General features: G+C 36.9%; 1 protein-coding gene across 1 annotated transcript in view; it reads left to right on the top strand.

Moving 5' to 3' along the window:
• The first annotated feature begins 544 nt into the window (after window positions 1–544).
• LOC109420894 (neural cell adhesion molecule 1) overlaps window positions 545–13,182 on the top strand; it is a 176,676-nt gene continuing 164,038 nt past the window's right edge. Inside the window, exon 1 of the mRNA XM_062847950.1 lies at window positions 545–1,217. Within this exon, the coding sequence (XP_062703934.1) occupies window positions 545–1,217 (673 nt within the window). The remainder of the gene's footprint in view (window positions 1,218–13,182) is intronic.

Genomic DNA, 13,182 nt, shown 5'->3' on the forward strand with positions numbered 1-13,182 from the left:
CTCAAAAACTTGATCATGACAAAATAAGATTGCCAAACAAAACATGTTTTAAAAATATAATACTTTGATAAGTTAATAATAACAAATTATGATATAAAAACAGGCTATGTGATTCTGCTGTGATGAATTTGATATTCTCCTCTGCTCGAGTCTAGCTCCCCTCTGTTGGAGGGATAGTAGTGTCACACCCCTCGCATTAAATGTTACGAGTTGAAAGAGTGTCCAACCCCTGTATAGGATTCTGGCGCGCAATGTTGTTGTTGTTGTAGTTCGTTGCTTTGAGAAGTTTGTGTGTGTGTACTGTTGGTCGGAAATAAATTAAGTTAGATTTAAGCAGTTAAATCACGTTCTTTCTTTTAAAACCACGAAAGTCCCTGTGTGGCTCTGCTGGTAGTTGCAGTTTCAACAGGTTATGGGCCCAGGATTGTTAGAAAAGACGTGTTTTTTGTAAGTGGAAGAAAACTGGTGGCAAGGACGAAAATCGAACTCGAAAGTTTTGGAAGTGCCAGAGTGGCAAAGTGTAGTGTGAAAACGTTTGATTAAAATGGCCGAAGCAAAAGTTATTTTGGAACGACTGAACAGCGCCAATTGGATCAGCTGGAAGTTCCGGATGGAGCTTCTATTAGTGAAGGAGGGTTTGTGGAAAGTTGTTGGCGAACCGAAGCCGCAAGATGTAACGGAAGCATGGATCGAGAAGGATGCTTCAGCTCGAGCAACAATTGGGCTAGCCCTTGACGACAGTCAACTGTGCCACGTTATTAGTGCAGCTACAGCAAATGAAATGTGGTCGATGCTGAAAGGATACCATGAACGAGGATCCTTGTGTAACAAAGTTCATGTGTTGCGTCAGCTTTGTTCATTGCGTTTAACGGAAGGAGGTAATATGGCGAACCATTTGGCAGAAGTGTCTGGATTGGTGCAGAAGCTCGTCGGAATGGGTGAAAAGCTTGGCGAACATTGGATTGTGGCAATACTACTCTCAAGCCTACCTGAGTCATACAATCCGTTGATTACGGCTCTGGAAGGACACCCGGAGGCGGATTTGAAAATGGAGTACGTTAAAGGGAAGTTGCTCGACGAATGGCGTCGTAGATGCGAGAATGAGAAGGAGAATGAAGAAAGAGCTCTAAGAGCAGAGCGATCGGCGAACATCGATTATCATGCTGGATTTGCGTCGCGAGTATGCTACCATTGCAAGGAAGAGGGGCATATCCGACGTGACTGTCCTAAGCTGTCAGGATCAAGGTGAGCTCGGGAGGAGAAGCAACAACGGCAGGTGGAAGGCAGTTCAAGAGATGGGTACGATCCTCGATCTGGTCGAAGTTCTAGGATGAGCGATAATAGTGAAGGTCAACGTTCGGTGTGTTTCAATGCTACTAACACGGATCGCCAATTTGAGGGTTGGATTATTGACAGTGGATGTACTCGGCATATGACAGGAGATAGGAGCTTGTTGGACGATATGCGCAAATGTCAGGAAGTAGTTACCTTGGCTGACGGACATAACTTGTCAGTTTGTGCCCGAGGATCTGGAAGGTTTACGGCAAAGAATGGGCATGGAAAAGGAACGGATGTCAGATTAAAGGATGTTTTCTATGTAGCAGGACTTAGAAAGAACATACTATCGGTAAATCGCATGGTTGATGAAGGGTACACTGTTTGTTTTGAACCGAAAGGATGCAAGATTTGCAAGGGAAAAGATGTGATACTGGTCGGTGAACGGCGAGGAGAATTGTTCTTCATGAAATAATCATAATCGAGAGCAGTAATTGAAGCACAGTTGTAGAGAGAGGTATGCAATATAAAATCGTGTCAGTGTTAGCGTAGGAGGAGATAGAGAAGAATATAGATTCAGGAAGAGTGATGTGACTACTAAGGAGGAGTGTTGGAGGGATAGTAGTGTCACACCCCTCGCATTAAATGTTACGAGTTGAAAGAGTGTCCAACCCCTGTATAGGATTCTGGCGCGCAATGTTGTTGTTGTTGTAGTTCGTTGCTTTGAGAAGTTTGTGTGTGTGTACTGTTGGTCGGAAATAAATTAAGTTAGATTGAAGCAGTTAAATCACGTTCTTTCTTATAAAACCACGAAAGTCCCTGTGTGGCTCTGCTGGTAGTTGCAGTTTCAACACCCTCTTTTTCAGTTCTATTTTGTGCTTTAGTTGCTCTTGCTTTTCAATCTACTGGTGATTCTGTAACTTATATCTTCTCAAGCTTCTCTAGCCTATTGAAACTGCCCAAGTTTCCTGTCTTCTCAAGCTTCTCTTGCTTCTATACATGTGTGTCTTGCATTCCTCTGTCCTTTGGCTACTCTTACAATTCTAAACTCTTTGGCTTCTAGCCATACAAACATCAACAGCTGTACTTTCCCTATCTCCGCAAGCTTAGCCGGTTTCTAAAGTATTTTCGGCTCCCCTTGAGCTTGTCAAATATCTTAGCTACTTAAGATTATCTTGCTTCACTGGATTTTGCACCTTCTTTCACTTTACTCTCCAACCTTTCTTGCTTTTTCAACTTCTATAACTTATCTACCTTATCTAGAATTCCTTGGTTGACCATTGAGGTAGGTTACACTGTACGGAATACATATCCAATCCATGCATATTACAAATATATTGTAACATTTACGATAAGTTGCACAGAAAAATTAAATGTGACCAACAACAACACACATCACGTACCGCACTGCACTAGCTTGCTGCAGGCTGAATAGTTGCAGTACCGCAAACAAGCAGTCGGAAGCTGGAAAAGAGCAGCTAGCTTCTATTTGGTACCAGAGCAGAGCCCAACTTCCCCGTGTCGTGTGGATAATAAGAGCAGATGTTAATTACGATAACGATGCCAAGGCTGGTGCTCCTGGGCACGCAGCATCCCTGACATTATACGTCTCCCCAGTCGGAATGATAAGCCCGGCCTGCCTTTGCTGGTTGGGCTTTTTATATCTAATTCCAGTCTTTCATGGTTGACTGTGTGGGAAGCGCTTCTCTATGCATACATGAATATAAACATCAAGCACTAGTGGGAGGTTCTGTTAGAGGTGCTGTGATGAAACGAGCAAAAGATCCTAATCAGATGATGAAGTTTATTGCCAGGAAAAGAAGGGCGTTCCACTCTGATTGTTCTGTTTACGTCTGGCAGAGTCACAGAGAGCTAGATGTCAGATGTGGAAGCTGGCGCTGTTCGGTGGTTAAACATAAAATGTCAGATTTTAAAATAATTGTACATTGGAGATCAAAACACTCGTGTTAATGTTTTTAAGATATTGATTTTTGTTTGCGGATGAACCAGGCTTCGTTTCAAGTTCCCCACAATGAAGAGTTGATAATAATAAATACTGGCATTCAATCCAACTGTTTATGTGTATTCGCGTATATTTCTTTCTGCAAAATTGAGCAGTCATATTATCGTTTGTAATACATCTCCGATATGTTTCAAACATTCATAATATCATTGAAAATAAAATGTGTAGACTACTACATAATTGTCCAGGGTTCTTTCAATTAATGGCTGTGTATGTGCAGGCTAGACTTTACCTTTGGTAACGGTTGTAAATTCCAAGAGCTCTACTTCAAGATGCACTTGACCTTAAAACATATACACATTACTGCGTTACTTTGACTTGGTGATGTTAACATTTATAAAATTATCTATGAATAATTGACTTTTCCTCATGCCAACATTGTTAGTTCCTTTCGGGTCAGACTGCCAACAATGTACCTTGACGATGGCATCATCCAAGTTGCACAAAAACAGTTCAAACTCTACAATCAAAACCATCCCTCAGATTGCACAGCCATGCAATTACTAACAACTCAACTCAAATGAAAGACCATAATCAAATTGACTGCAGATCCAATTTGCATCTGCCCTTGTTATTGGACTCAACTGGCCACTACAGAAACCATTCTTTGAAAATGAAAGCTACCTACGTTACTTTTCCATCAATCTGCAAGCTCTAACTCCCAACGGTTCCCCGAAGGCTCCCAAACAAATTGCAAACCCTCCCTAAACGTGCCCCCTCCCCGACCTTCCGTCAAGTCCATTCCAATCCGCGATATTTGTTTTTCCACGATATTTGTTCGAGTCCATTATATTCCAATTATTGGAGGAACCGCTGCTACTGACCTGCTGCGCGTCCACAGTCAGCCAGTGCTGCCACGTGCTGTTTTTGATGCAATACCTCCACAGAAAAATCGATTGTCAGTGCGGTGAAAGGATTGCGAATGCTGGAGTGGAGCAGTGGGTACCTAGTACTCAGCATACCAGGATAGGTAGCTTCAGGCTCTTTCTGGACGATTGCTAAACTTTGCGTACTCCGCATCCAAACATACACACACACACTTGAAATAGTAGGAGTGTGTGTATGTGTGAATGTGAGAAGCTGCATATTTCAACTCAACTATGCGATCGAATCGAAACTACTGCAGTGCATCAGTAGCACCAGATGGTAAACAGCATCACACAAATCGCGGCGCTTTCCGGTGTCTAGTCTAAAAGGTACTGGACATAGGCGTATGAGGAGCTAACTTTTCCAGGTTTGAAAGTTGTGTAATCCGCGTCATCTTCATACATTGTTTCGAGTAATAGACAATAAGTATATCAAATCGAATAATACACTAATTACAATCTTAGAGCGTGCGGTCATGCAGTAGTTGCTGTAGTTTTTACCAAAAAGTTTGATATAGCTGGTGGAATTACTCTACGAAATAAACATTTGCAGTAGTGAATTGAATATTTTTTTCAAAATAGGTTATTGGGATAGAAAATTGGCCATTTTTCTTAATGATTGCATAACGGTTGAGGAAATTTGCCTTTCAAACAAGCTTTCAAAAAGGTGGAATTCATTTATGGCTGAACAATAAACATCTACCGTTCTGAGGATGACCGTTACGGATAGCCGTGCAGGATAACGGTACCTACAAAAATTCATCACAGGAGGAAACAGTAGTATGAGGAAAATGGCATTACTGAGGCGCACAACTGTAGGGAACAAAATGTTATGCGGAAATTTTACGAAACTATCAATGACATGCGGAGAAAAACTGCGCCGTCTCCTATCTTGTGCAAAGATCGGAAAGAAAAGTTGCTGACTGATAAAAAACTATAACCTACCAGAGAGGCATACGAAGAGAGCATTTTGGAACTTTATTGAATAGCTAGAGCGTCGGCGCATCAACGATCAGACAAAGTATTAATGATGATGATGATGACAAGCTATGGAGCCTTCGAGGCTGGAAAAAGTTAAAAAATAATAATTTCAAGAGCTGAAAAATAATGAAACTGCAGTTAAGCATACGACCAACCTACTAACTGGCTGGAGGTTATCTTTTGCCCTCTTTACAAAAAGGAACACTGACTGGTGTGCTCCAATTACACTGCCTAGGCAGTTTTTAGATCTATTGTGACAAATGCCCCAGTTTTATTTTGCTATGTCAATTTGACGTATCATCATTGGTATTAGCAATAACCAAACCTTGACTGTTAACGTGACACGAGCAGAAGGGAATAACAACATCATAAGGAGCTGTGCTATTTGGGTAAAATAACTGAATAATTGAATCGATGATTTTTATGTAATTAATATAACACATTAAGTTATAAACTTGTCTGTCATAAGCGGCAAAATAACAAATATAATAACAAAAAAATGTTATTTGAAAACCATTTTCATAACTTGGTTTGTTAGTTTCAATAACAACTTAATTACAGTGAATTTGGAAAATATTTTAATAACAAATTTAGATATTGATATGTTGTTGATAATAATCGGAAAGCAAAATTTGTTATGGTATCAAAATCGTTACTAAGTAAACTATGGTACTTATTATATAAAATTATTCACTTTGTCTCACAAACCCACCAGTAACATGAATAACAATGCTTTAAATGATCGAAAAATACTATATTTATATTCAGAATCAGAATGAATTAATCCCCTGGCCAAGTTCGCAGGGGTTGACGGTATTGAAGTGAAGGAGTTTCATTTTGATTATTGTAATGTTGTGTTCTTTAGTGAAACATATCACCTTTTTAACACTTTAATGCGCCTCCAGCGGTTCATCACGAACCGGCTGCTGCAGATGGAGTATGGCTGATCATACGCATCAGACATGCTCGATAAACACGGAGGAACCGCCGGGGCTTAGTAGAGTCTATTCCCAAGCAACAGTTCCAAGTCGGTTGGATTTGAGAAGGTTTTGATGATCGTTACAAATCCTAATAAAAGTATTATAGGATTTGTGACAGGTTTTGTATCCTTTTACAGCCAGATGACTTCAAAATGTTGTTTGGGCTCTATTTCCCACGTTTCTCGGTTGATTTTGATTAGTAATATATTAATGTCATAGTCGCTTTTTTGAATTTTTAAAAAGTTAGGTACTTGATTATATTTTCTTTAAATAAAGCAATTAAAATCAACCGAAAAATTAATAATGGGAAGGAGATTTGCAGCACTTAATTGTGCTGATAGATTCGAAGCTAACGTGCGAACACTTAAACGCATTGTTGACGCCAATGCACACTGGGCCACGAGCGGGATCTAGCAAGTAAAAACCTCTAGCGTTTTGGGAGTACATTTTTTTGAGTTGGTGTCTTCGGAGACTTGTATTTATTTTACCTGTACTTTTATGTGGTGAAGAAAATTAGTTGGTAAATTTGCCGCATAGGTGGCGCTCCGATACTAACTTTTTTGTCTTACGTCCTAGAGGTTTCCCGTCTTCTGCAAAGTTGTAGAGCGTGCAAAAATAAGTAAAGTCACCGAAGACACCAAAGTTGTATGACTTCAAATAACAAAGTTATACTAAAAACAGTAAAATTTACGTGAAAATCACGTTTTCATGACTATTTTGGATGTTTATCGCAAATTTATCAATTTTAACACTTCACACGTGTTAATCAAAGTAGCCTGCGTCTGATGATAAGAACTTTTCAATTTTTCGGGACATTTAAAGTGTTTTTTTTTTGGGTAAAATAGTAAAAATTACTATGATTTTTACTAGCAGTTTTTTCAAAAAGTTGCAAATTTCGGCAAAATTTGCTTCAAAATATACCACTCAAGATCTCATAAACCTGAAAGTTTGCCGGAGGTATAATTTGGTGTTTTTGAGATATCTTGTTTTTAAATATTTATGTTTTTATACCTTCATTATTTTGAAAGAGATGCAATTCTTTATTCCGGAGTTGTCCTGCCATTAGATACTCACGGATCACCTTTGAATTAAAAGTTTTATGTTTACCCAACACCTTAATAACTTGAACTTGACGTTTTGTGTTCAATTGTCTTGCGCATCAATGTATTGAATCGACAATGCACATATATTTATTGGTCTATTGAAAGAAAAAAAATATAATGCTTTTTGATCCTGTGTGAGCGACTTACGTTAGTGCAAAGTTCCGGTATACCAACCCGTGGAATCAATAATGATTTTCTCAGTTAACTCAACGTACATATGTTTAGATGGATATTGATAAAATTATGGAAAAAAGACTTAGCTCACCAATGCCGTGTCATTAATTGGCACAGTGAATTAGTAAGTAAAGCACTTGCCTATTTAAGAGCCGTGAATTCAAATCTCATCTTGAGCTGAGGATTTTGTTATAATTTAACCAATAATTTATTCATTTTTACGTACAGGGGATAGACAAAATGATCGGGACAGGCAAAATTTCCACTTTTTAAAAAATGTTCAATTAGCTGTAACTTTTCGATTACTGCATCAAATATTCTCAAATTTTCACTGTAAGTTGATCAACTAGTTGTGTATCAGTGGACAAAATTTGGAAAAGATCGGGCTATTCTGCACGAAGTTATAAGCATTTTAGAAAAAGGTAGAATTATCCGGTAGCCAACTTTGAGCTGTTATATCTCCGGATTCAATGAACCGAATACAATGAAATTTTGTTCATTTATGACTCATATAATGAGCTTTGAAAAACGTTTGACACAACTTGAAGTTATTAACGAGAGAAAAAGTTATAGCGATTTCATTAATTTTATGATTTTTTAGTAAATTGGTCTATTTTTAATATGCATCCCATTACTTTTTCAATGAATTGCCGCCTATGTTGTTACTTTTTTTCAAAACATATCTGTATCCAAGAGAATCAGAGGGAATTTAAATGAGCTATAATTAGCATCTTGAATTTTTAATCGATGTTGAAATTTAAGAAAATTTGGTATATTATAAAAAAAATAATCTAATCATTATAATTTTCTTCCGTGTTAAGAATTTTTAGTTATGTCAAAAGTTTTCCGAAGCTCATTATATAAGTCATAAAAGGTCAAAATTTCATTACATTCGGTTAATTAAATCCGGAGATATAGCAGCTCAAAGTTGGCTATCGGATAATTTTACCTTTTTTTAGAATCTTTATAACTTCGTCCAGAATCGTTCGACCTTTTCCGAATTTTGTTCACTGATACACAAATAGTTGATCAACTTACAGTGAAAATTTGAGAATATTTGATGCACTTATCGAAAAGTTACAGCTATTTGAAAATTTTTTGAGAAGGGAAAATTTTGCCTGTCCCGATCATTTTGTCTATCCCCTGTATGTACGTTGAGTTAACTGAAAATCATTATTGACCACACGGAATGGTATAACGAAACTTCGCACTTGCGTGAGTAGCACACAGGGCCAAAAACCATTATAATTTCTTTCTTTCAATAGACCAATAAATATATGAGCACTGTTGATTTAACATTGATGCACAAAACAATTGAACACAAAACGTCAATTTTGAGTAATCAGGGCGTTGAAAAGTGATCCGTGAGTATCTACTGGCAGGACAACTCCGGAATAAAGAATTGCTTCTCTTTCAAAATAATTTATCAATATTTAAAAACAAGATATCTCAAAAACACCAGATTATACCTCCGGCAAACTTTCAGATTTAATAGATCTTGAGTGGTATATTTTAAAGCAAGCATCCAATTTTGCCGAAATTTGCAACTTTTTGAAAAAAACTGCTAGTAAAAATCATAGTAATTTTTACTATTTTGCCAAAAAAAAAACATTTTAAATGTCCCGAAAAATTGAAAAGTTGGTATCATCAGACGCAGGCCACTTTGATTAACACGTGTGAAGTGTTAAAATTGATAAGTTTGCGATAAACATCCAAAATAGTCATGAAAACGTGATTTTCACGTGAATTTTACTGTTTTTAGTATAACTTTGTTATTTGAAGTCACACAACTTTGGTGTCTTCGGCGACTTTACTTATTTTTACACGCTCTACAACTTTGCAGAAGATTGGAAACCTCTAGGACGTAAGACAAAAAAGTTAATATCGGAGCGCCACCTATGCGGCAAAATTACCAACTAATTTTCTTCACCACATAAAAGTACAGGTAAAATAAATACTAGTCTCCGAAGACACCAACTCAAAAAAATGTACTCCCAAAACGCTAGAGGTTTTTACTTGCTGAATCCCGCTCGTGGCCCAGTGTGCAATGCGTTTGACGTGACATTTTGGACAAAAAACTGACTGCTTTTTTAAATGAACAACGTTATTTTTGTATGACTAGGTTGACATTTCTAGGGCACGCATGACACAATAACATGGTTTATCGAGGTAGGACCGATAAGACAATTGAACGAATTTGAACATTTTTCATAGTATTTATAGGGGGATGAATACATAATAGTTGACAAGCAATTTTTGTTTTATTACAATCAACTGACCAACTCGGCGTATTTTTGTTTATCTTTTAGATGGTGTTATGACACCAACAGAAAAATATCAGAAGTTCAGTTACATGTTTCTGTGGGTTTTGGACCGATGACAGTTTAAGGACACAAGAGATGAACACAGAGAAGTAGAAAACGATTAGCGAAATCAAGAAAACAATTTGACACAGATATTTTAACATACGGGTTCGACTGATTAGATGAATCTATCTAGAAGTATCTAGAAGACAATTGATGCTAAGATTGGAAAAAAAGCTTGAAGTAGGGACTTGACTAAAATAGTGGCCGATAGGATTTTTTTAATATTTATTTTTAATATTTACCCGTAAGCTTTTCGCCGGTTGACAGTACAGTATTTAGCTGAGTACGAAGATACGGATTAGTTGGTGTACAGATGACAGGGTTCTCACGGGAAGTGCTTCAAGCGAGGCTTACATAACAACTGACAAAAAAGAAACCTATTTTCCTTGACTTTCTACGCAATGGACATCTGACCGAACACACGTGTTTTCGTTAATCTCCTAGGCATTATTAAGACATTATGTATGTGCATGACAGAACAACTAGCAGGACACAGTTCCAGACGTCTCTTTTTAATGACGACACTCAACATATTTCCAATAAAACTACACCTCAATAAAGCAAAGACTAAAGCTGCTATGATAGAACAGATCAGAAGGACTTAATTGACTATTACCTTGGAGATCTACTTCGAATAACTGACAAATTGACAAGAACCTAACTAAATACATGGACCATACTACAAAAAACCCAGCTGACAAAAAGAAAAAAAGGGGAAACTTTTATTAAAACTATTTTTGTTCAACGCAGGCCAAAACAGTGTCGACTTGGGCCACGCACGCCTACGTACTTCTGTGTGTTGAAACAAAAATAGAGGCTCCTAGAGGCAAATGTAGGGAAAGGGTGCGGTGTAGAACATAAGCACAGTGTTGCTACCGCCGTAATCACTTTAAAAAAAAAAGAATCAGAATAAATTAATCATTCTTAAAGAATGTAAAAAAACTTTAATAAATTTCTCTGAGAGCTCTTCCACGAAGTCATTCACAGATGTCCCTCTAGAAAGTCCTCCAGAATTATGAACAGAATCCTTTCAAGGATTTCTTCACAATTTCCCGTGATTATTTGTCCCGAATTTTATCTTGAGATGTCTCTGAAAATTTCTTTGAGTATTTATCCAGGAGTTTTTTATGAATAATTCTGCAGGAGTTTTTCAAACGATTTTGCCAAGAATTTTAATAATTGGTCAGAAGAATTACTTTTGGAATTTCTACGAAGATTGCGCCAGGAGTTCTTTTGAAGACTTGTCCAGGGTATCGAAGGGTTCCTCCAGAACTTCGAAGTAATCCAAAAATGTAACAAAAGGACAGGTAATTATTATAGAATTGTTGCTTTGATTTCAAAACTTGTACTGTTGTGCTATTGTTGATAAGTTGATCAATAGTACATCAATAACAAAACTTGTAGTTCAACAAAATATGTTATTGAAATGTACCTTAGTGAATGTATATCAATAGCTTGATTATAACAAAATGAGATTGTCCAACAAAATTTGTTATTGAAAAGTTTTGCCTTGATAATTAAATAATGACAAAATGAGATATAAAAACAGGTTATGTGACTTTGTAGTTATTAATTTGATATTTTCCTCTGCTCGGGGATCTCGTGGTTTTAGAAGGATTTATGCTAAGGCCTTCCTTATCACACCACGAGTAGACTAAATTTAAAGCAGTTTGGATTCTGTTAGTGATAACGTTGTCATATTTACCACGAACAAATATGACTAAATCATCTGCGAAACCAGTTATTTCGAAGCCCTGTGCCTCCAGTTTTTTGAGGAGATCATCAACTATCAAAGACCACAATAGAGGTGATAGCACGCCTCCTTGTGGGCGCCCTTTAACTGCTCTAACGGTAATAAATGAGCTACCAAGGTTAGATGATATCTCTCTTTTTGATAACTTTTCCCCAATCCAATCAACATTGCATCTGTCAAAACCTCGTCTTGACATAGCATTCCTCATTGAGTCGTAAGATGTGTTATCGAACGCTCCTTCAATATCAAGGAACGCAGCAAATGTAATCACCTTTGCTTGAAAGGATCTTTCCAATTTTGTAACCAGCTTGTGAAGTGCTGTTACAGAAGCAAATGATGACAAGAGGGCAAATGATAAGCAAAATAGATTTGGTTCAATGAGCTTCTAGCTGAATATGACGATATGATATACTCGCCTAGTAGTTTTTCCATTATTTTCAACATAATGAACGATAAAACTTATGGGTCTGAAGGATTTTAGTGATGATTTATCCTTCTTATTTGCCTTTGGAATAAAAGTGACTCGCACTTCTCTCCAAGCTGTAGGGATATGGTTGGATGATAAGCTTAATCGGAACAACTTGGTTAAAATAGACAAAAGATAATTGTGACCATAATAAATTTCAAATGCTCCATAGAAAATCAAAAAGTGCTTCCCAAAGAATGATGATGATGATGATGATGATGATGATGATTGTGTACCCACCATCAGCGCAAGGATTATCTATGGCTGCAGAGTCATACCGGAAGGGAATGATCTACCTGATGGTTGGTTGTAGCAGGGAAAGCTAAATTCACTGGAAACCTTCGGAAGACAACACGATGGTTGTTATCTCGTGACAAAGTCTGGCCACCCCACGAACATTTGCCCTGAAACCAGTGCATTTAGCTTCCTTAGGCTACCCCTCCCAAAATCCCAAGTATCATGTAATTAAAAAATAATTAATTATATAGTTGACCAATTACCTGATTTTACCTGAAATAATAAATATTATTATGTATTATGATATTTAATTGACCAATATTACAATTACAACTTTATTTACCTGAACAGCGCTGAAACAAATAGTTAGTATACTAAAGTTATAGTTAAAATCAAATAAATAACACTGAAATAAATGGAGTATTAGTAGTGAAAATACAAAAAATAAAACAAAACACAAAAAGTAAACCAAATTTTGATCTTGTAATTTTCCTGCATTTAAATTAACCGAGCTGGAGAATTACGAAATCAATATTTGTTATGGTAGATCTTACGCCGTAACGCACCATTAGAAGGTGATCTACCCACGTTACGGGTAAAAAAGTGCTTCCTAAAGAATGAACATATATTCCATGATAATGTGCAATAATGTTACCAACAAATAATTGAAAACGTTCCATGATTTATAGAACATGTACCGGTAAAACATAAAATTTTCTCATTAAAAGAGCAATTTTGTACCAATAAATAATACCGAAAAGCTCCATAATAAAATAGAAATGCTTCATAACGAAATGCAAATGCTCCATAAAAAAATAAAATTGTACCCATAATAAACTGAATATTGCTCCATATAAAAATTAAATTGCACCATCAAAAAGTGAAATTGCACCATAGGAAATAGATGCATGCTCCATAAGTAATATAATCCTGCACCATATAAAATATGATTTGCTAC

This window comes from Aedes albopictus, chromosome 2 (genome assembly GCF_035046485.1).
Source record: "Aedes albopictus strain Foshan chromosome 2, AalbF5, whole genome shotgun sequence".
NCBI lineage: Eukaryota > Metazoa > Arthropoda > Insecta > Diptera > Culicidae > Aedes > Aedes albopictus.